This window comes from Pristiophorus japonicus, chromosome 2 (assembly GCF_044704955.1).
Source record: "Pristiophorus japonicus isolate sPriJap1 chromosome 2, sPriJap1.hap1, whole genome shotgun sequence".
In the NCBI taxonomy this organism is placed as follows: domain Eukaryota; kingdom Metazoa; phylum Chordata; class Chondrichthyes; family Pristiophoridae; genus Pristiophorus; species Pristiophorus japonicus.
The window spans coordinates 232,804,491-232,829,349 of record NC_091978.1 but is presented as its reverse complement, the minus strand read 5'-3'; the positions used below and the strand labels follow the sequence as shown (position 1 = coordinate 232,829,349).

General features: G+C 43.3%; 1 protein-coding gene across 1 annotated transcript in view; it reads left to right on the top strand.

The window, feature by feature from the left end:
• Positions 1-222: 222 nt before the first annotated feature.
• Positions 223-24,859, top strand: part of cds1 (CDP-diacylglycerol synthase (phosphatidate cytidylyltransferase) 1) — a 200,969-nt gene continuing 176,332 nt past the window's right edge. The window contains exon 1 of the mRNA XM_070871063.1: positions 223-1,289. Coding sequence (XP_070727164.1) covers positions 1,233-1,289 — 57 coding nt within the window. The 5' untranslated portion in view covers positions 223-1,232. The remainder of the gene's footprint in view (positions 1,290-24,859) is intronic.

The following is a 24,859-nucleotide window of genomic DNA, read 5'->3' as shown; positions in this document are numbered from 1 at the left end:
ACAAACAGCAATAAGATATATAAACATATTATCTGTTTTAGTGGTGTTGATTAAGGTATAATTATTGGCTAGGTTACTGTTTCTCTGCTCTTTGAATAGTGCCATGGGACCTGCTTAATATCTCACCCGAAAAATAGCACCCCCAACAGTGCAACACACCCTCAGTATTGGACTAGCCTAGATTATGCGCTCAAATCTGTAGCGTAGGGCTTCTTATACTTCACAACCTTGTGATTCATGGGCTGCCCAGGAATAGAAGCTGCCATTTGCAATGCAGATTATGATATACTGTAATCGTATTTTTACAATGTCAAATGGGTCACAACAATGGAAGAAGACATTTGAATATGCTCTGAAACGATCTGGTTTCTAGCAAATGAGAAAAGTGCACTTTTACTGATTTAAAAAATGTTTATTTTTAAACCAAAATTTTCTATATCTGCATTGTTTAAAAACTTAAACAAGGAAAGAGTTCGTGTAGCAAAAAACCTGCTGGCGCTGATTGATAAATGTGAAACAGATTTGTTGTATTTAATAACAAAAGTAACATTTCGGATAGGAGACCATTAATTCAACTACGCTACGCATCGAATTAACTCCCTTTCTTGCTGCAGCATATCTCTAAAGTGCCATTTACAAAGTTTGATAATCAATGAATACTGATTGCTGTACAGCTTTAATAGTTTGCTGCCGGGGCTCGGCGAACGCGTGCGTGTCATAGTCCCGCCAGGAAAGCTCTGCGGCTCGAGCGCGGCCCGGCCGCGGTTACCAGGCGATCTCCCGGGAAGCTGCGTCAGAGCGGGAGCGGCGATCAGTCCCAGCGCGGCCTCTGCCGCCCGACTCCACAACCACAACCCGGCCCAGCCGCCCACTCCCACACCCACTCTCACTCTCACCCTGGCTCTGATCCTGATCTAGCCCAGACCAAGGCCCCGCCCCGAGCCGAGCGTGTTTTTTTTTATTTCGGGACTTACTGTGAGTTCGCAGTTGACATCGAGGAAGGTCCGGGTGAGAGATAAACCGGCTACAGGGGGAGAGAGAGAGAGAGAGAGAGAGAGAGACCGAGTGACCGATAAACCAGCTACAGTGGGAGAGAGAGAGAGACCGAGTGAGGGATAAAACCGGCTACAGGCGGGGCGGGGAGCGACCGGGTGAGGGATAAACCGGCTACAGTGGGAGAGAGAGAGAGACCGAGCGAGGGATAAACCGGCTACAGGAGGAGAGACCGAGAAATGACGGAACCCAGGAGGAGAAAGGCAGAGAAGGAGCCGGAGAACTTGAGCGACAAGGTAAGGAATCATCTCTTAAAGTAGATAGGAATTACTGCGTGCAGCCAGATACGAAACCTGATGCAGTGCTAGGGTTAAACCTTCAGTGCTGTCTGTACATAAGGAGTTACTGAGAAAATGCGTTTACTGAGAGGAGAATAAACATATTAACAAAATGTAATGTTTAAAAAAAGGAAACTGACTACACGTTGTGCTGTATATATTAAATGCTGAGAAAATGTCTAAAACTATAGTGCTTAACCTACTGCACATGGTAATTAAACTGCAATTCAGTCAATTATGCCAGTACTGTCTTAAAAAAAATGAGAAAACCAGTAGTAAAAATTAATTGACCTATAAATCACTACCTGTATCTAAACTATTACAACAATCCAAATAAAATAACGCTGGCTACGTTGTACATTTCAGCAATTACTGGGATCTACATGTAATTAATAATGAAGTACTGTATGTACAGTGTATTACAGTTGTATGCACCCAGCAGCCACCAGGGTCACATTCATGAGACATCTGTACTCATTACACTTACTGTCAACTGCATCCTATAATTTTAAATATAAAAGTTTAATGCGAGAAGGTAAGTTATAGAATATTAGTGCAAGTAATTATAATTACATTTATATTATAATAAGTAATCCCTTCAAAAAAACTATTCTGATCATCTGCAGTAAACTTGCAGTGATTATGTTGCAGTGTTCAAATCTTCTCGTGTGAATGTGATCGTCACACTTAGTCAGCCTGGAGCATCCTTGCTGTTAATGTCAGCTTTTAAGTTTGTCGCCAATCCCTTGAGTAAACACAAACTAATAATGGTTGCACTGGAGTGTGATTTGGGCAGTAATATTATTGCTAGCTCTGAATAACAATTAAAAGCTACTCTCATTTCATTCTTATGGTTTTGGATATCATTCGATTACAAAAGTTACTGCCTTGTAACTGGATAATCCGTACTCTTTACCAGTATTGCAGTTATTGTGATTAGTGATGTGTGTAACTATATTACGGGCTGAGTGATCGCGTTAGAGTGTATTTTAAAACAATAACATGTTAGATGATCAAATGTGATCACAAAACTTGTGTGATTCCTTAATGTCATTTGACCTCAAGGTGTGTTGAGTCCTTGAAACACTATTTTGATTCACCTGGCTGGCCCCACTTTTACTTGGGTTTGTGGTCTCACAACTGTTGTGCTGTCTAATTGATATCATATTGTGGAGAAGCTAGAACTTTCTGCAGCTCAACATTGGCAAACTGAAGCTGTCTGGTTCCTCCCAGAAGCTCTGAGCTTTATCCCCTTATTTCATTCCTGCCTGGTTCTCTGTTCATGTTTAAACTGAGGAGTCGTGCTCAACTCTGAGCCAAGCTTTAAACTCCAGTTCTGATCCTTCACTAAAACTGCCTACTTTCACCTCTCTGATATCATTTGTCTCCATCCCTACCTCAAATCCTGCCACTATAACCATGATTTGTATTTTTGGCACCTCCAGACTCAATTTTTCTAGTGCCCTTCACACTGATCTCCTGAGCTTCACCCTTCATAATTCCAATTCAGCATCACATTCCAAATTTGATATGCTGAGCGACCCCTGCTCACTACCCTGTCATCGATACCCTCCCTCTAGAACTCTCTCCCTAAATCCTCCACCTTGCTACATCTCTCTCTGCCTTCAAAACCCTCCTAAATCCTGCTTCTTTGATCACCTCCCCTAAGTTCGTCTCCTCCTCCTGTTTGGATCTAACATTGAACTCTGTAATGTCATGGCACATTATATATTAAATAAATGTAAGTATTTTTTTTATCTGTACATGAGGCTTTCAGAGTGGAAGTTCTCTTCCATGTTGGATCAGTACTGTTTTGTTGGGGGACAGCAAGTGGATGGAAAACTGCATTATTTGAACTGCTTTGCTGGTTTTTATTTCACTGCTTATTACAGGAAAGTAACAGACTATGTTGATTTATATTTGCAACAGTTCTGCTATACATAAATTCTTCACTTTTTTTAACCTGACTCTGAAAAGCAATTGAGTAAAACTACTGAATGTCTACTCATTCACACATCTTCACTATTCAACTATGGACATTTACTTTCCACAAGTGACATTTACTTGGGTCCTAGCAGCAACGGAGCCATTGTGTTTCATAAAGTATTTAAATATATCTGTACTTACTTTTAAAACTTCAATTCCATTTGTATTTTTAATATAAAATCATTTTTTTTAAAAGTAAACCAACACATTGCCCTTATAATGAACATAAAAACAGAAATGTTAACGTAAGGATGGCATTGGTAACTTCAATAACTACATGGATGGGGAAAAAAGAATGATAAGCTGAGGACTTAAATATTAATGTCAGTAACTGCAGAGAAAAAAGTGTCAAGAAAGAGGAGCAATGTATGTATTAATGCTGTATGTAAGAGAAGAAATGAGCGATAAAAGCATTAGTGATATCCAAATGTGCAGTGAGATTATAACCTGTGATTAAGGTTAGGACTTAGGACAATTTTAGCAATGCTAGTAAGCATGTTTATATAGGGAGAGAATCTAAATGAAAACATTAAGTTACAAAATCATATCAGCAGTTCTATTCAGAAGGATAATCGTGAGTTTATAAAGAACTATAATAAATAAAAAGCTATAAGATATGGAGTATAACATTTATTACAGAAATGACCACAATCAGGAGTGAATCATTAAGGTCTTCCTCAGTAATTGAAAAAGTTTTGTATTCCAGTGTCCCGCTGAGAACGTTTACTCCAATTATATGCTGTTCTTCCTCCAATAAAGTTAACAAAATTATCTGCTTATAATTAGGGTACTGTATTTATATAAGCATGGAAGACACTTTAATACTTCTCATTGGGTCATGTAAATTGCTGCTCACCTTTTCTTTAGAAATGACTGATCTTCACCTTGAAAATATTATTAGCTTTATAGAACAGTGAATTACACGAGTCACAGAGCTCGAGTGAAAGTTCAGCTCCTTGCAAATTATTTTTTTAAAGCAAAATACTTAAATACTAAATTTAGCCGTTTTATGGAAGTTAAGTGGTAATTATACATTTCAAGTCCAGACAGCAAAAATATCTGAATTTAATAATTATAATTCAGGATTATTAAAATTGATTTTTGCCAATTATTGGAAACTTCTGGAATTCTTTTTCAGGTGACGAATTGGTAGAAAAACAATTTCCTCCTGAATTTGAAAGGGAAAATCCTCAAACTTTCTCATTGATTTCTTACCAAAATTTGGTTTGGACATGTGCATACATCACATTTTTGATGTTGGCGTGTACATTGCATGCTGTGAGTGCCATGCTGATGTCACTGATGCGATGGGCAAGCCCCATGGACTTGATTTTCTGCAGTGAAAAAATTGTAAACCTATATAATTTGATTTTTTTTAAAGGAGACCTGGATTATCTTTGGGTACTGCTGTGAGGACTATATTTTTTATACAGCAGAAAATGTCAGTCTTTCATTCCTAGTTTATGTATGAAGCAAGGACAGTAGTGCAGTACCACACTGATGGTCTCTTGACATGTACTGCATTGTCTACTCTCTTACCTCTTCAAAAAAACTCAATGAGGTTGGTCATGCAAGACTTTTCCTTTTGAAATCCATGCTGACTATTTATTATATTTTTGGTTTCTAGATGTTCTTCTATTTTCTCCTTTTAGTAGGGATTCCATTATTTTTCTTACCACCGATGTTAAGCTGACTGGTCCATAATTCCTTGGATATGTTCGATCCCCCTTCTTAAATATAGGTAATATATTTAATCACTTTCACTTGCACTCTGTTTCTTGAAGGATTCTATCAGTAATGTCTGGAACCATTAACACCAATGAGTTGTTCGCGAAGCCAAATTATTTTCTCTGTGTGACATTCTGCAATATATAGAACTATAGAATGTCGCAGCACAGAAGCAGGTCATTTGGCCCTTAAAGTTTGCACCAGTGTTTTTCTACACATGAACCAACAAATCTAATCCCACTTTCCTGCCTGTGCTCTGTACCTTTCATTACTTTTCAAGCATGTCTAAAGAACTTTAATGGACTTTACTTCATGAGTGGATTGTGACGGAGAATTCTACATTCTAATCACCCTCTGAGTGCAGATTTTTAAATCCTCCGTGCCAATTCTTTTTCTGTAACTTCCTCCAGCCCTACCATTCCCCCCCCCCCCCCCCCGCCTCCTCCAATTCTGGCCTCTTGCGCATCCCCAATTATTATCGATCCTCCATTGGCAGCCGTGCCTTCAGCTGCCCTAAGCTCTGGAATTCCCTCCCGAAACCTCTCTCTTCTCAGTGCCATATTTTTGTCTGATAACTGCTCCTGTGAAGCATCCTGGGAAGTTTTACTATGTTAATGGAACTAGATACATGCAAGTTGTTGTTGTAGTGAAGAACAGATTCATTCATTTTCCCCACGTGCGTTTTATTCTGATGTTTCTGAAACCTCTCGTGTCTGTCCTCCACTACCGTTCATTAATCAGTCAAATGCTGCAATCCAGCTGCTCTTGAAATTGATCATCTCTTGCATTTCTTCGTTGGTATATTTTTCACTTCCACCCTGCCCCCCTCTCCTCCCCCCCCCCCACCCCCCTCCCCCAATGCTATCATAATGACATAATTCTCAATGCAGCCCTTGGCATTAGTTACTCAACTGTTTAAAATCTTACATTTCATGGAAAGGTAATTTCAAAAAATCAGCTTCTGCAACAACTTAAACTTGCATTTATATAGCATCTTTGGAGGAGCACAGAGATCGCGGAGGGTTGTAAGAGGCTGGAGGAAGTAAAAAGATAAGGAGGAGTGAGGGCTACGTAGGGATTTGAACACGAGGATAAGAATTTTAAAATCGCAGTATTGCCAGACCAGGAGCCAATGTAGGTTTGCGAGCACAGAGGTGATGGGTGAACAGGACTTGGTGTGAGTTAGGATACAGGCAGCGGAGTTTTGGATGAGCTGAAGTTTATGGAGGGTGGAAGATGTAAGGTCGACCAGGAAATCATTGAAATAGTCAGAGTTTAAAGGTAAAAAAGACATGGATGAGGGTTTCCGCAGCAGAACTGAGGCAGGAGTGGGAATGGTCTACGTTACAGATATTAAAGCACGCCTTTAATAACATTTAAAGCTGTTCAAGGGAGTGCATGCAGAAGCTTTTTTTAAAAAAGACATGTTAATATGTGGTCGCAAAATTGAATTTGCCAGCAAGTTAGTGACGGCGAGATCGAAGCGTCAGACGGCCAGGTTTGTGCACTATGTTGCCAATCTTGCTGTTGCAGGAAAATTTTAGCCTATATTTTACTGGAATACAGCCCTGGGTTGGGCAGGTAAAATGTGGGAATGTTGGGAGGTGTCCCAATCTGAAAAAGGGATCTGGGAATTTGGCAACCCCACTCATGAAGTTTTGCAGGTGAGAAGGAAAATAAAATTCAAAATAGATTTCAGCAAGAATCCCTAAAATAAAACTAGATTTTAATGTTTTCTCTACTCTTGTTGCCTATCTCATCCTCACTCCTCTTACCCAACTGACTAATCTTTGCTGACACTAAAGTGTAAATTTTTCAATTGAAACATGCTTTCAAAATAACAAGCCCTTGTGGCCTCCTCACTCCTCTGTTGCTTATCTAGACAGCCTGACCTGTAAATATATTAATCATACAGTGCTGTTAGCAGGGACTTGTAGTCTATAAATCTAATCTGTAAATCCATATTCTTTTTGTGAAGAGATTGGACTATATGCTCTGGAAAGTTCCAGGCAGTGACCTGACAATGCTTGATCCGAGCCTGTAATGCCTGTAAGCTTGTAATGTTTGTAGCTCCACACTGTGGATGTGGACGTATTGTGTACTGCAAGTGCAGGGTTAATAATAAACAGAACCAGGCAGATTTCCTGAGACTTCCGAGAGAGCTGCCTGCCATGTTAGGAAGCTGTGTGTGCTGTGCTCTGTGAATATACCACAGAGCCCTACGGAGGTAATTGTGTGGTGCATGTATCTGATCTAATGTGCCACAGCTCACTGGGCTAGGCTGTGACAACTGAACCAGATTACATAGAATTACAGCATAGAAACCAGCAATTCGGCCCAACTGGTCTCTGCCGAATTTGTGGTTAAAATTATGTTTAGTTAAAAGCTGCATTTGGAAAAAGCGCAACATAAATTTGTAAAGATGATACCAGGGTATAATTATGTTGAGATATTTGGAAAACTAGGGTTGTATTAATTGTAGCAGATAAGGTTAGGAGAAGGAATCTAATAGAAATGTATTGCATTTTAAAGTACTGATTAAAGAAACTATTACAGCGGTAAGGAGGGATGATATGTTAGAGGGATCATTGAATAAGGCCGTATGGGTCGCTGGGCGTGTATTATAGACCCCCAAACAGTGGGAGGGAGATAGAGGAGCAAATATGTAGGCAAATTGCTGTGGTCCAAAACCCATAGGGTAGTAATAGTAGGGGATTTTAACTGTCCAAATATTGATTGGGACAAATTTAGTGTGAAGGATATAGAGGGTGCGGAATTCTTGAAATGCATTCAAAAGAACTTTTAAAATCAGTATGTAGCAAGCCTAACACGAGAGGGGGCGGTCTTGGATTTAATTTTGGGGAATGAAGCTGGGCAGGTTAAAGGGGTATTAGTGGGAGAGCACTTGGGTGCCAGTGACAATAATTCAGTCAGATTCAAGTTGGTTATGGATAAGGACAAGGATAGGCCTGGAATAAAAGTTCTGAATTGGGGAAAAGTTAATTTTGCTAAGGTAAGGAGTGATTTGGCCACGGTGGATTGGAAACAGCTACTTGTGGGTAAATCAGTGTCGGAACAATGGAAGGCATTTAAGGAGGAGATCCGGAAGGCTCAGACTAAACATGTGCCCTTAAAGAAAAAGGCTGGGAAAAATAATTCTAGAGCCCCCGAATGTCTAGGGACTTGCAGGGGAGGATTAAGAAAAAAAGAGATGTTTATGTCATCTATCAACTGCTAAATACTATAGAATCTTTAGAGGAATATAGAAAGTTCAGAGGCAGAATTAAAAAGGATATTAGGAATGCTAAGAGAAAGCACGAGAAATTATTGGCCAGTAAAATTAAGGAAACTCCTAAGATGTTCTATAAATATATTAAGAGTAAGAGGGTAACTAAAGAAAGGATAGGGCCTATTAGAAACCATGAGGGTAATTTTTGTGTGGAGGCGGAAGATGTTGGTAAGATTCTTAACGAATACTTTGTATCTGTTTTCACAAAGGAAAGGGGCAATGCAGATACTGCCCCCGAGGAGGAGTGTGATATTTTGGATGAAATAAATATAGTGAGAGAGGAAGTATTAAGAGGTTTAGCAGCTTTGAAAGTAGATAAGTCCTCAGGCCCAGATGAAATGCATCGGCTGTTCAGCGAAGTAAAAGAGGAAATAGCAGAGGCCTTGACCATCATTTTCCAGTCCTTTTTGGATCTGGGCATGGTGCTGGAGGATTGGAGGACTGCTAATGTAGTACCCTTGTTTAAGAAGGGAGAAAGGGATAGGCTGAGTAATTCCAGGCCTGTCAACCTAACCTCAGTGGTGGGAAAATTATTGGAAAAAATCCTGAAAGACAGGTTAAATCTGCATTTGGAAAGGCAAGGATTAATTAGGGACAGTCAGCACAGATTTGTTAAGGGAAGATCGTGTTTGACTAACCTGATTGAATTTTTTGAGGAGGTAACCAAGAGGGTCGATGAGGGTAGTGCGTACGATGTAGTATATATGGACTTTATTAAGGCTTTTAATAAGGTCCCATATGGTAGACTGGTCATGAAGGTTAAAACCTATGGGATCCAGGGCAAAGTGGCAAGTTGGATCCAAAATTAGCTTGGAGGTAGGAAGCAAAGGGTAATAATTGATGGCTGTTTTTGTGACTGGAAGGATGTTTCCAGTGGGGTTCTGCAAGGCTCAGTACTTGGTCCCTTGCTTTTTGTGGGATATATCAACGATTTAGATTTGAATATAGGGAGTATGATTAAGAAGTTTGCAGACGACACTAAAATTGAAGAGGAAAGTCATGGGCTGCAGGAGGATATCAATCTACTGGTCAGGTGGACAGAGCAGTGGCAAATGGAATTTAATTCAGAGAAGTGTGAGGTGATGCACTTTGGGAGGGCTAATAAGGAAAGGGTATATACATTAAGCGATCGGCCACTTAATATTGTAGATGAACAGAGGGACCTTGGAGTGCTTGTCCACAGATCCCTGAAAGTAACAGGCCAGGTGGTTAAGAAGGCATACGGAATGCTTGCCTTTATTGGCCGAGGCATAGAATATAAGAGCAGGGAGGTTATGCTTAAATTGTATAATACTTTGGTTAGGCCACAGCTGGAGTACTGCGTGCAGTTCTGGTCGCCGTATTATAGGAAGGACGTGATTGCACTCGAGAGGGTGCAGAGGAGATTTACTAGGATGCTGCCTGGAATGGAGAATCTTAGTTATGAGGACAGATTGGATAGGCTGGCTTTGTTCTCATTGGAACAGAGGAAGTTGAGAGGAGACCTCATTGAGGTGTACAAAATATTGAGGGGCCTGGACATAGTGGATAGTAAGGGCCTATTTCCATTGGTGGAAGGGTCTATTACGAGGGGGCATAGTTTTAAGGTGGTTGGTGGAAAGTTTAGAGGGCATTTGAGGGGGGCTTCTTTACGCAGAGGGTTGTGGGGTCTGGAACTCGCTGCCTGGAAGAGTGGTGGATGCAGAAACCCTCACCACTTTTAAGAGATGGTTGGATGCGCACTTAAAGTGCCATAACCTGCAGGAGTTACGGACCCAGAGCTGGTAATTGGGATTAGACTGGATGATCTTTTGTTGGACGGCGCTGATATAATGGTAAGTACTGCAGGGAATTGAATATGGCCAGGGTGATGATCGCCTGGATGGGTCGGAGAGGAAGTTTCCCAGATTTTTTTCTCCCAAAATTGACCTGGGTTTTTATCTGGTTTTTGCCTCTCTCAGAAGATCACATGGCTCCAGTTGGGGTGGAGTGTAGAATGTTTCATTATAAGGGGTGTCGCAGTTGTGTGAGGCGGACTGATTGGGCTGGGTGCTCTTTGCCTTTCCGTTATTGTTCATAGGTTTATACGTAACCTTTAGGGCTGCTGACCAAGGGCCATGTGGCTCTTTATCGGCTGGCGTGGACATGATGGGCCAAAATGGCCTCCTTCTGCGCTGTAAATTTCTATGTTTCTAAAGTGTAAATAATGAAAGATCATATCCACTGATCAGTGAGACTTTCATCATCATCATAGGCAGTCCCTCGAAATCGAGGAAGACTTGTTTCCACTCCAAAAGTGAGTTCTCAAGTGACTGAACAGTCCAATACGGGAATTACTGTTGCAGGTGGGACAGACAGTCGTTGGAGGAAAGAGTGGGTGGGGAGTCTGGTTTGCCGCATGCTCCTTATGCTACCTGCGCTTGTTTTCTGCATGCTCTCGGCACGAGATGCTCAGCACCCTCCTGGATGCTCTTCCTCCACTTAGGGTGGTATTTGGCCAGAGACATCGTTGGTGGGGATGTTGCACTTTATCAAAAGGAGGCTTTGAGGTGTTCTTGAAACGTTTCCTTTGCCCAACTAGGCCTCGCTTGCTGTGTAGGAGTTCCGAGTAGAGCACTTGCTTTGGGAGTCTTGTGTCGGGCATGCAAACAATGTGGCTCGTCCAATGGAGCTGGTTGATTGTGGTCAGTGCTTCGATGCTGGGGATGTTGCCCAGATCGAGAACACTAACGTTGGTGCGTCTGTCCTCCCAGGGGATTTGCAGGATCTTGCGGAGACATCATTGGTGGTATTTCTCCAGCGATTTGAGGTGTCTACTGTATATGGTCCACATCTCTGAACCATACAGGAGGGCGGGTGTCACTACAGCCCTGTAGACCATAAGCTTCGTGCCAGATTTGAGGGCCTGATCTTCGAACACACTCTTCCTCAGGCAGCCGAAGGTTGCACTGGCGCAATGGAGGCGGTGTTGAACCTCGTCGTCGATGTCTGCCCTTGCTGATAATAGGCTCCCGAGGTATGAACGTGGTCTATGTTGTCCAGGGCCGTGCCTGTTCAACCTTCGTCGCCTCCAGGCCAGATCCAAGACCATCCCATTCTCTCATCGAGCTACAGTAAGCGGACGACGCTTGCGTTTGCGCACATTCAGACACTGAACTCCCAAGTCATCGTCAACATCTTCACCGAGGCGTACGAAAGCTTGAGCCTTACGCTAAACATCCGTAAGACAAAGGTCCTCCACCAACCTGACCCCGCCACACAGTGAGACAGTAACAGAGAGGACATACATCCAAGATTAGCGCTAGGAGTTTAAAATTAGAAGGGCTATTAACATATGAAATGAAATACGACAAATGGCTATTAAAGCCAAGACATTACACTCTTGAATAAGAGATTAGGCACATACTGGAAGAAGCAGAAGAAAAATATGAAAGATTATAGAGTAAGTGCAGGAAAATGGGATCAGAGTAGATAGTTACACCACGGTGCAAGCACTGGCACAATGCTGACATTTCTAAGACTCTAAACATGCTAAACTGGTTCAGTGAATCGGCGTGCTTGTGTAGTTGCGTAAAATTGCAGTATGATAATGAGAACCAGACTGAGACAGAATCTGCTTGAGGTCTGGAGTTTTAATAAAAAATTAAAGCTAATTTTGAACATAAGAATTAGTGTGGGCCATTCAGCCCCTCGAGCCTAGACTACTGTTCAATTAGATCATGGCTGATCCATACCTCATCCTTTGATCTATATTCTCCGAAGATCCTGCAAATCCCCTGGGAGGACAGACGCACCAGCGTTAGTATTCTCAATCAGGCCAACATCCCCAGCATCGAAGCACTGACCACACTCGACCAGCTCCGTTGGGCAGGCCACATTGTTCGCATGTCTGACACGTCTCCCAAAGCAAGCGCTCTACTCGGAACTCCTACATGGCAAGTGAGGCCCAGGTGGGCAGAGGAAATGTTACAAGGACACCCTCAAAGCCTCCTTGAAAAGGCACCTGGGAATCCCTGGCCAATGACCGCCCTAAGTGGAGGAAGAGCATCCGGGAGGGTGTTGAGCACCTCTAGTCTCGTCGCCGAAATCATGTAGAAACCAAGCGCAGGCAGCGGAAGGAGCGTGCAGCAAACCAGTCCCACTCTCCCCTTTCTTCAACGACTGTCTGTCCCACCTGTGACAGAGACTGTAATTCCTGTATTGGACTGTTCAGTCACCCTAAGAACTCACTTTGAGTGGAAGCAAGTCTTCCTCGATTTCGAGGGACTGCCTATGATGATGATGATATTCCTCGATACCCTTATCTAATAAAATTATATCAATGTTATTCTTACAAATTTCAGATGACCCAGCTTCCACAGCCTTTTGGGGGAGAGCACAGTGTGAAAAAGTGCTTCTGATTTCATCCCTGAATTGCTTAATCTATCGAATTATTTTATCATTTTAAACACCTCCATTTAGATCATCCTCAACCTTCGAAACTCAAGGGAATACAAGACGCCCTCTCCAAGGGCAATATATCCTTCCTGAGTTGCGGTGTCCAAAATTGGATGGGGTCGAACCAAGGTTCTATATACTGGGCCACCCCAACCTACAAGCGAACACCACCGCAGAACACCAGAGCATATCACTACAACTTCCAGCACGAGCTGCTTCAAGTGTGCAATGGCTTCAAGGTGGGCGACTGGGTGACGTCATCAAAATCCAGGTCGCCGTTTGGAGCGTGGGCAAGAGCATCGGCGGGGCCCAAGTACAGCAGAGGAGTGGGAAGATCAGGACGGATGAGCGACGAGAGATCGTGGCGGAGTTGTGATGAATGATTGAGGTGGAGAAGCGGCAAGAGATGGAGGCAGAAATGCGGCGGATGATCGGGGCGGAGGAGCGGTGAGGGATCGTGGTTGAGATTCGGCGCGTGATCGCGGTGGAGGTACATCAAATGTTTGGTGTGGAGGTGCGGCGAATGTTTTGTGGCGGAGGAGCAGCGAGAGATCATGGCGGAAGAGCGGTGAGAGATTGTGGCGGAGGTGCAGCAAATCGGGTACGGAGCCCAGAAGAGCCGAGGGCCCAGGGGCAACACGGGCCAGCTCACACTGCAATATGTGTGCGCACTAGATCCGTGCAGCAGAGCAGGTCTCCAGTCGTCCTGGTTAACCCTTGCCACTACCAAGCCCGTGTGGTGGCTGATGTGCAACGGTCATCACACGTTTTTTTAAAAATCCACACACCGGCATCTTCCACCCCTCGAGTTCAGGACTGGAATATTGGGTCCTTCATTGAAACATCATTGGTGTGGAAGCCAGTCATCCTCGTTCGAGGGACTGCCTATGATGATGATGATGATGATGACGGTCTCTTAAAGACTAAGGTCATTAATCAAAGGCTGACTTGGGTCACACACAAGGGCATTGTTTACTAAGAGCAGAAATGAAACTGTTGCTCTCTGCATAATCGGCAACCACTTTATTATCCCACTATCATATAGTGGCTAGAGTTTTAGTTTTACCTTTTTTTAAACTCTAAGGGTTTTGTGAGAGTCTGGTGAGCCCTAGATACGTTTTTATTTTGTTAATATCACTTTAAATCCCCTTCTTGTTTTGTGTTTTGATGTTCAAAGTAAAAACTCCTCCTCTTTCCCACCCCCCCCCCCCCCCCCGGGTCCTTAAAAAAAAAAGTTTACCTGCGCTGCTATTAGGTTAGGATACTTGCTTTTTAACGTTTAAAGATAATTTTACACAATTTTTCTTTCTGGGTCCCACAAATTTGCTGGCAGGGTAAGCAGCCTATTCCCAGGCCTGAACTAGTGATGCTGTAAATCAGCTACCAGGAGAATTGTGACTGGTGCCTTCATTTCCACAGTGATACAGCTGAGATGGGGAACTTGGGAGTATAGGAAATTGAATCCCCTCAAAATGCAGTACTTGTGCTCCAAAGTTTCATGCCATCACACTGTCTTGAGCATAATCCAATATTAAAGTAGTTACAAAACATCTGTATAATTATATACATGTCATATCTTAATATACAATTTGTGGAAAAATTGTCAAATAATCACATCGTAAAATGGCAATAACCATAATATAGCCTTCTCTCTAGCACATCCATAGTGTCACACCTTTGAAAGTTTTCCCTCAGAGATGATGTACTTCCAAAGTGCCATGCACCTGTTCTGTGGTACAAACAAAATGTGATTGACTCAAATAACCATTTTTCTGTTAAGATCCCAATCAAATATTCAATTGACTACGTGCATGTGAATCAAAAGTAGCAAAAAACGGCAATGAAGGATTTAAATTAAAGAGTTGTGCATGGGTGGGGGCTGCGGGAGTCTAAATTGAACAGTTCTTTCAAAGAGCTGGCACAGGCATAATAGGCCGAATGGTTATAATCTATGATTTTAAAAGAGGGGATAACAGTGTGGCCCAGTAGGATGTAATTGTGTGAATACAGCAAAAAGGGCAATGAATGAACTAAGATATATTTAGATGACTGCTAGGACCATAAGAAATAAAAACAGAAAATGCTGGAAAAACTAAGCAAGTCAGGGAGCATCTGTGGAAAGAGAAACCAAGTTAACATTTCAGGTCGATGACTTTTTGTCAGAACAAATAAATAAATTGGGCAAGTTAGAATTGCTGGTAATTAGTAGGTAATTAATATTGGAGATGCAGAGACCTGGATAAAGGAATAGGATGAGTGGGAAACAAATATACGAACATACAAACAGTGACGGACAGGTAAAGACCCTCTGGTCCATTGAGCCTGTCTTACACAATTGCAATACCTTGTGTATCACAATATATATACTCCATCCGAAACCATGTGATCTCCTGGGGGAGGAGAAAAACAGATAAAAACCCCATGCCAATTTGGGGAATGAAATCTGGGAAATTCATCTCCGACCCATCTAGATAATCAAAACTAGTCCAGGAGATCTCTCTGGCCCTGAATTCTCTGAAGTACTTACTTTTTGTAAGAGGTGATCCCGCCCCAGCCAGAAACACTTGAAAGAATTCAGGGAAGCAGCATCCACTGCACAAGACGGCCTGTTCAAGAGGTCCACTATTCTCTGGGAAAAGAACCACCTCCTAACATCTAACCTAGATCTAGCCTTGTCCAACTTAAATTTGTGACCCCTGGTCCTCCCTAATCTATTTAATTGAAACAAACTGTCAACTGGAACACAATTTATTCCCATCATTATCTTTTAAACAGATCACCTCTAAAGTCTAGAGTCCCAACTCTTAGCCTATCTTAATAACTAAAATGCTTTAGAATTAGTCTAGTGGTCTTCCTCTGCACCCCCTCCAAAGCATAAGAACATAAGAAATAGGAGCAGGAGTAGGCCATTCAGCCCATTGAGCCTGCTCTGCCATTCAATAAGATAATGGCTGATCTACCTCAACTCCACTTTCCTGCACTATCCCCATATCCCTTGATTCCCTTAATATCCATTTCTGTCTTGAATATACTCAGCAACTTAGCCTCCACAGCCCTCTGGGATAGAGAATTCCAAAGATTCACCACCCTCTGAATGAAAACATTCTATTCATCTCAGTCCTAAATAGCCGACCCCTTATTATGAGACTGTGACCTCGCTTGTAAAGCCTCAACATCACCCACCATATGAGGTAACCAAAACTAGACACAGTATTCCAAATGCGGCCTGACTAAGGTCTTGTACAAGGACAAAATAGAATGCCTCTTATACTCAATTGTTCTATGATACACCCATGTGCAGGGTGATGTAAACTTCAGTTGCAATCATGGGAAATTTTAATTGTCCAATCTAGCCTGGGAGTTGGACAATCCACATGTACAATTTAATTTGTTCTTGGAATGTGAGCAACACTGATTAGGCAGTATTTATTGTCCATCTCCTGTTGCATTAAGAGTCAAACCATGTAGAATGGGACTGAAGTCACATGTAGGCCAGATTGGGTAAGGGGTGGCACGTACCTCCCTAAGGGACATTAGTGAACCAGTTAGCTTTTTACAATAATCCATCAGATTTCATGGTCATTTTTCTGGTGCTAGCCCACAAATTACCAATTGAATTGAATTCATTTTGAATAACCTCTGAGTTGATGGTCCAAAACCATAACTACTATGCTACTGTAAGAACAAAAACTTGCATTTATAGCACACCTTTTAACGTAGAAAAATGTTCCAAGGTACTTCACAGAAGTGTAATCTGACAAAAATTGACACTGAGACAAAGGATGAGGTCAGAAGGTGACTAAAAACTTGGTCAAAAAGTAGTTTTTAAGGGAGGTCTTAAAGGAGGAGAGGGAGGCGGAGAGGTTTAGGGAGGGAATTCCAGAGTTTAAGACCTCACTGGCTGAAAGCACGACTGCCAGTGGTGGAGCAAAGGAAGTGAAGGATACACAAAAGGCCAGAGTTGAAGGGACGCAAAGTTCCAGGAGGATTGAAGGGCTGGCGACAGTTATAGAGATAGGGAAATGCTAGGCAGTGAAGGGATTTGAACACAAGGATGAGAATTTAAATGTGAGGCACTAAGGGACTGGAAGCCAATGTAGGTCAGCGAGCTCAGGTGCAATAGGTAAGTGGGACTAGGATATGCAGAGCAAAGTTTTGGATAAGCTGAATTTTATGGAAGGAAGAGGATGGGAGACTGGCTAGGTAAGCATTGGAATAGTTAGATCCGGCAGTGACAAAGGCATGGGTGAGGGGTTCAGCAGCAGATGGGCTGAGGCAGGGGTGGAGACGAGCACTGTTAGTAGATGTAGAAGAGGATACAGGATCAGAAGCTCAGCTTGGGGTCAAACAGGATGCTAAGGCTGTGAACAGTCTGGTTCAACTTGAGACAATGGCCGGAGAGGGGGGTGGAATCAGTGGAGAGGCTACAGAGTTTATAATGGCTTCGGTCTTTCTAATGTTTAATTGAAGGAAATTGTGGCTGATCCAAGATTGGATGTCAGACAAACAGTTTAATACAGGCAGTGGAGGGATCAAGGACTCAATTTTGGCCAGGAGTTACTCCTGGAGTAACCTGATTTTTCTGGCGTAACTTAAAAATCCCCAGTTTCCCCAATCAATTTGCACCAGCATAACTCACTTAGTTATGTTTTTTTTAGGTTAGTTTTTTTTCTCAAAAGGCGTGTTACCACCCACCTACGCCAGTTCTGCCCATTTAGGCAACTTGGCCAGCTAAAGTTACTCCATTTCTACTTAGGCCAGCGTATGTGGCCACTTCAGAAAACCCTTGCGGAGAGTTAAAGAAATCGGCGCAGGTAGGTACATCGGAGACCATTCAGCCTGGGATAGGGGCGGGAAGCGGAGAGGACCTGCACCTAAACCAACCAAGCCTTACCCTTAGCAATGTTTGCAAACAAAACATTTTCCAGCGCAGAACGACTGGCCACGCTGCGCGACTGCAGTGAAGAGGCCAGACAGCGGCCAAAGTTCCAACATTTTTTTTCCGACGTATCTGGGAACGTAAATAAGCGACGCAACTCCGGTAAGTGCGCTGAAAAACAGGCTCGGCCAAAATTGAGCCCCAAGAGAGGTGTAAATCTGGGAATTGTCAGCATAAATGTGGAAGCTGACCCATCTCTTTGGATGATGTCACCAAGGAGCAGCATGTAGATGAGGAGGAGGCCGAGGAGGAGGCCAAGGAAACATGCTTAAGAAACTCCAGAGATAAGAGTATGAGGGCGAGAGGTTTTGGAGATGCTGAGGCTACGATTGGATAGGTAAGAATAGAATTGAGTGAGGGCAGTCCCACTGAGCTGGACAGCGGAGGAGAGGTGTTCGTAGAGGATGGTGTGATCAAAGACAGCAGGGAGGTTGAGGAGGGCGAGAAGGGATAGAGCACCATGGTCGCAGTCACTGTGAATATCATTTGTGATTTTGATTAGGGCCATTTCAGTGCTGTGGCAGGATGGAAGTCTGTGAGAGCAGCAGGGTTAAGGGTGGAGGTTTTGAGCAGGGAAGTGATAACGGTAGTTTTGAAAGGGAGGTGGACAGTACCTGCGGATAGGGAACTATTTACAATGTCAGCTGGAATGGGGACCAGGAAGGGAAGTTGTGTGGTCAGCAGTTTAGTGGGAATGTGGTCAAGTGAGCAGGTGGTGGGTCTTGTGGACAAGATGAGCTCAGAGAAGGCATGAGGGGACATGAGAAAAACTAACGAAAGATGTGGTTTCAGGGCTATTGCAGGAGGGAACGCGGGAGGAGTGGTTTGGCTTGGTGGACGAGGGTTGGGTGGGGTGGAGTGGGTAGTGAGTTAGGGAAATGCAGCAGAGGCAGCTGAACGGATGGTCCAATCTTGGTCTTAAAGAAGTCCATAAGCTGCTTGCATTTGTTGGAGGTTGGGGAAAGCATAAATAGGAGTAGGCCATACGGCCCCTCAAGCCTGCTCCGCTATTCAATAAGATCATGGCTGATCTTCGACCTCAACTCCACTTACCCGCCCGATTCCCTTGATTCTCCTAGAGTCCAAAAATCTATATATTGCAGCCTTGAATATACTCAATGACTGAGTTCTTTGGGGTAGAGACTTCCAAAGATCCACAACTCTGAGTGAATAAATTCCTCCTCATCCCAGTCTTAAATGGCCGACCCTTTATCCTGAGACTATACTGCCGAGTTCTAGAGTCTCCAGCCAGGGGAAAAAAATCTTTCAGAATCTTATGTTTCAATGAGATCATCTCTCATTCTTCCAAACTCCAGAGAGTATAGGCCCATTCTACTCAATCTCTCATCATAGGACAACCCTGTCATCCCAGGAATCAATCTAGTGAACCTTCGTTGCACTGCCTCCAAGGGAAGTATATCCAAGGAGACCAAAACTGTGCACAGTACTCAAGATGTGGTCTCGCCAAAACCCTGTACAATTGTAGCAAGACTTCCTTACTCTTGTACTCCAACCTCCTTGCAATAAATGCCATTTGGCTTCCTTATTGCTTGCTTTTCCTGCATGCTAGCTTTCTGTGTTACTTGCACAAGGACACCTAAATATCTCTGAACACCAACATTTAATAGTTTCTCACCATTTAAAAAAAATTATTCTTTCTATTCTTCCTAAACCAGTTTTTTGCCAGATGTAGTCAAGTCTGCACATCTTGGACTTGTGGGAGTGAAGTTGGAGATCAGGATGGAAGAGAGTAAGGCTTTTACTCGGGACAAGGGCATCCAGGGTGAGGGAGCGATTGAGAAGAACTGCTCCAGATGTATCGTGATGAATGGACGGCCAAAGGCGAGACAGTTAGTAATTTAAAATTGCAGTTGTAAACACTTTGGGGGAGATATTTTTCTAGGGACAGGTACAGAGGAAGTGAGGTTGGCAGAGGGTAGGGCGATGTAGGTGGTGAGGGATGCAAAGAATTGGTCAGAGATGCCCTTGCCTGTGGTTGAGACATTGGGAATGGGGAGGTCATGTAAGTTGGCTTGGTCAAGAAGCTGGCCGTAAATATGGGTAGGAAAGTTTGTATGAAAGGAGTTTAAGGAGGACGAGGGCAGTGAACTCTGAGGAGAGGGCAAGGTAGATTGAGATGGAGATTGAAATCACTCAGTGCAAAGACTGATAGAGAAAAGGAAGGAGGATATCTCAGTGCGAAGCTCTGGGTGAGGTTTGGGGTGGGTGGCGATTAGTAAAGTCATGAGATTGGGTAGAAGTAAGAATGTGGAGTTTAACTTGCATTTATATAATGCCTTTCATGACCACGGGACATCCAAAGCGCTTTACAGCCAATGAAGTACTTTTGAAGTGTAGTCACTGTTGTAATGTGCAAGAGTGATCCAGGAATTTTGGTGGCTAGTTCACTAAAATAGTTGATTCAGTGTTTGCAGGCAGAAAGCAAATAACATGTTGGGATGTATCATCATTTGGAGAGACTTGGACTTACAAAGAAGTAATGTAAAGTTGTATTTGGCCTTGGTAAGGCTGGATCTGGAGTACAGCCAGTTTTGGCCTCCAGGACAGATGTTTATTAGAGGAATTCCAAAGGAAGCCTATGTGGTAGTTCTTGAGAACGGAGTTATGCGGAAAGAAAGGGGTTACAGTCGTTTACATTTTAGAACAAGGTGAAGAATCACATACATTAGGAAGGGAGAACGAAGGCGTTCTAATTCAGCGCAAACTGAAAAGGGCGGCGCGTGCAAGGGATTACAGTAAACAGCAGAATCTGTGCCCCAGTCCCTAAACTACTTATGAACGCCACGTTCAGTTTCTTCTGCATTTTTAATGCACTGATTCATTTCTTAAATTCTTACCTGCATTATTATAACACAATCCTCAACTTTAAATGTGTAAAAACAGGTCTTGCTGACATAAGAGAATCCTAGTAATTTTGCTTTTGAGTTGCAGCCTGCTGTACAAGACCTGTACATGTGCCACTAGCACAATATAAAAGGAGCTTTGGTGTGACCAGCAAATTTTGATAATCTCTATATTTCCATGCTCAATTTATTTATGTATATGGTGAACCCAAAATAGATCCCAATACAGATTCCTAGGTTACATCACTAGTTATGTCTTACCAATATGAGAAACATCCTTACAAAAGCAAAATACTGTGGATGCTGGAAATATGAAATAAAATCAGAAAATGCTGGAAATACTCAGCATGACCAGTCAGGCAGCATCTGTGGAGAGAGAAACAGAGTTAATGTTTCAGATCGATGATCTTTCGTCAGAACTGGAAAAAGTTAGAGATGTAACAGATTTTTAAGCAAGTGCAGGGAAAGGGGCAAGGGGGAGAAACATTCTATTTGCTCTTGCTCTCTGCTTTCTATCCTTTCAGCTAATGCACTATCCATGCCAGCCTTACTGTTTGTAAAAATAGTGGACAGTGTATTAAACATTTTTTTAATTCCAAATATACTACATCTGCATTCTCTTTATCTATAAGCTTGGCAATTTCCTCAGAGTTCAATTAAATTAGTTAAGCATGACCTGCCCTTCACAAATCCGTATTGACTGACCCTGATTAGCTCATATCTCTCCAAGTGTTAACTAATGTTATCCCATATTCTAGCAGTTTTTCCTACTATTGCTGTTGGGCTTACTGGTCAATAATTACCAAGCTTATCTCTTTCCTACCATTTTTGAACAAGGTGCAACATTTGCCACCCTCCAGCCTTAAGCAATTTCTAATTCTGTAAGAATCTTGGTAACAATACTTGGAACATGGTTATACTTGGTAACAATTAGAAATTTGGAAAATAATCTTTCCCTGATGTTTTTTCCCCACTGTAATGCAGACTTATTTATAGATGGAACAAGGCACATAGTACTAGACCTTGACACAAAAGCAAATCTCCCAAATCATTGATCATATCACTTAAGATATTGAAGCACCGGGGAAATGTGCAACTAGACATAAATAATAAAAGTGTGATTTCTCTGCTAGGTAATGCACCATTTCCTTTCATTAGGACTGCCTTTATATTTTTATTAAAGTCTAGTTTTCTAGAAAAAGGAAAATTATGTTCCAAGCATTGATACACTAATATAGTATTGCAAACACTTAAAATTAGATAAATAATTCCATAGCATGGTGTGCTGCTGCTTTATATTTACTGCATATGCGTTCAAAGGTCAATAGAAAGAATGGGTTTAAATGATTGGCTGACTAGCTAAGAAACAGGAAAGGATAAAAATATTTATGGGTGTATTTTATAGACCATCTGACTGATAACTCGGCAGATAAATGTATGTATATGTAGATCAGGAAGGCAATAAGAAGAAAAATTTGCTGAAGGGATATTTTAACTATAGATTTGGAGAGAAGTAGCAGAGTAAGTAGAAAATTAAATGTATTTATTAAATACATAGGCTAGAAATTCGGCTCCATAGCAATTTTTCGGTGCCGTTTTGTGACAAATAGCATCCGCGCACGCACGCACACTTCTGATGCACCCCACCCCCGCTTTGTGAGGGCTGTGGGGCTGGCGTTATGAGCATGTGCCAGAAATATGTTGAGTGGGCAGATCGTGATGTCAATCAGTAAGCAACGCCAGCACTACCATTTTCATCCTCAAAACTGGAGCTAATGCCCTGTCTCAACCTCGCACAGATGAACTTGCATTCAGCAGCAACAAGGACCCCCCATCATCACCAGCGATATTTAAAGGGATCAGCAACCGCTCTCTGGTTAGTTGCTGATTAGTTTCTACTGGCTCTGTGTAAGTGTTTGGAGCTTCCTAGAGTTGCTTAAAGCTGGTGAGGTGGTGGGGAGTGGTACTGTTCTGTTCAAACCTCTTATTCCTAGTCATGGATGATGTAGTTGTCATCCTCCTTGGTCTGCTGCATGACAGGGAGATAGAGCAAAATAGCAAAGAGGACAAGCTGTTCTCAGAGAGAGAGAAGAGATGGAGGAGGGCTCTTAATAGGAGCACCTTTCGAGAACAATTCTCTTGCCTCAGCCTGAGCCATGAACAGTGTGTGAGATGTCTGCGCTTTACGAAGGAGGTGCTCATAGAATTCTATCACCTCTTGCAACCAGACCTGCAGCATTACACCAAGGCAAGGACAGAGCTGCCAGTGCCTATGAATTTCCTCGTGTCCGGATCCTTCTAGGCTTGAGCAGGTGACATCTGTAACATCTCCTAGTTCGCCATCCACTGCTGCACAAGAGAGGTGGATGCTCTTTATAGCAGGAGAGGAGACTTCATTGTCTTCTCTCTGACCAGAGAAAAAGCAGGCAGAGCATACATATGGCTATGCCAGGATAGCAGGCTTCTCCATGGTGCAGGGCACTATTGACTGCACGCACGTGGCTTTGCGGGCGCCGCATCTAAATACTGGGATGTATTACAACTGCAAAGGTTACCACTCGCTGAATTTGCGACACATCATGATGGTGAATGCTCAGTATCCTGGCAGCAGTCATGATGCTTTTATTTTGCCCTAGTCCAATGTTTCCTCAATGTTTGAGCCACCACGACAAGCCAGAGGGCTGATCACCTAGCTCATGACTCCGCTGTGCAACCCACTCGCCTGTGGGCAGCAAGTAAATAACAAAAGCCATGCTATCACACGGTATATGATGGAGTAGACCATTGGCGTCCTTAAGCAATGTTTCCGCTACCTGGACCGCACTAGAAGAGGTCTGCAGTAGTCACCAGAGCATGTCTCAAGATTCGTCGCGGTCAGCTGCATGCTCCTCAACCTCGCCATCATGAGGGTACAGTCCTTGCCACCAGGCTACAGAAATCAGCTGAGGAGGAAGCAGAAGGGAGGAAGCAACCCAGATAGCCCCTTCCTGCCCGGGCTGTCTATGATCAACTCATCCGACTGCAGTACCATTGAACGCAACTCCAATTCCCCATTCAACGATAGTCCCACACTTTACCTTCCCTCTGTTGCTGACCATCACAGTGTCCTCTTGGCCTCAATGCTGAAATAAAAGTCACCACAAAAGAACCATTCCAATCCATCCAATATTACGCAACAAAATTAACTCATCACCCTTGTACATTCCCTTAGTGCCTGTCTTCAGTGTGCCTTTGCCTGTCCTAGTGTTCCTACGAAGTGCTACCCCAGTGGCTGTAGCATGGCCTTGCAGAACGACCTAGAAGGCCCAGCAGCGGACTGCAGCACTTCAGCATGGGTAGCAGCAGTCTGGGCTGGCAAGGGGACTGGCGGAGTGGCAGAGGTGAGAGTACGAATGCTGTAATCCTCAGAGGACAGCAGGTTCATCCTCCACAGAGTTACTGCCACTGCCCCGGGGTGGTGCCTTAGTATTGCTAGTAATCTGTTGGAGGGAAAATTGCTGGACTGCTGTGATGCCCTGCAAGCTCCTTTCCACACTGGTAAATGGAGCCAAGATGGCAGCAATCTGAGCTTGCATGACAAGTTTGAACTTCCACTGCAGCACTCTGACATTGGGTGGCTTCTGCTTGTGCTGCAATGGAAGCTGAGACATCAGCCATCAGACGCTGCATCCTGGTTGGATCCACAAGTGCACTAATGGCCTGTCACTTCCATGCTGGAAATCATGCGCTCCAAGCTCTGTGCAAATCCCTGTGCAAGGTTGGTGCCAGACTCCTCCATGCTCTTTGAGATTGCACTCAGGCTCTCTGGCAGGGCTGTCAGTGCACCAAGCATTTTGTTGTGCATACACATCAGTGCTCTTCTGTAGGCTGCACCATCGAAGTCCTCATCTGAGTCCTCTGTAGCAGAACTCGTGTGTGACCTCGCCCTCTGGGGAGCTGGCACCTATGCTACCCTTTCCCATTACTCTGGCTGCAGGCCACTCATGCCTGGTGTCTCACCACATGCAGACATCCTGCCTTTAACCTACCCTCTAAACTACACACAGTGTCAGTATCTGAGCTGGTGGCTGCGGGTGTGAAATCGAATGACGGTACTGTGTCTTTATCAGTGCCTTGGTGTTCTTCTATTTCGTGCTCCTCCACCAGCGCCTAGACAGGTGTCAGTTCTTGGCTATATGAAAGGCAGAAAGGTAGTCTTATGGTAAGGGGGGAGAGAGAGCGGGAAAGGAAGTGGTGCATGATTACACCATGTGCAGCTTATAAATCAGAAGGTACTGTGGGATGAGGGGGAAGTGAGAAGGAGGAT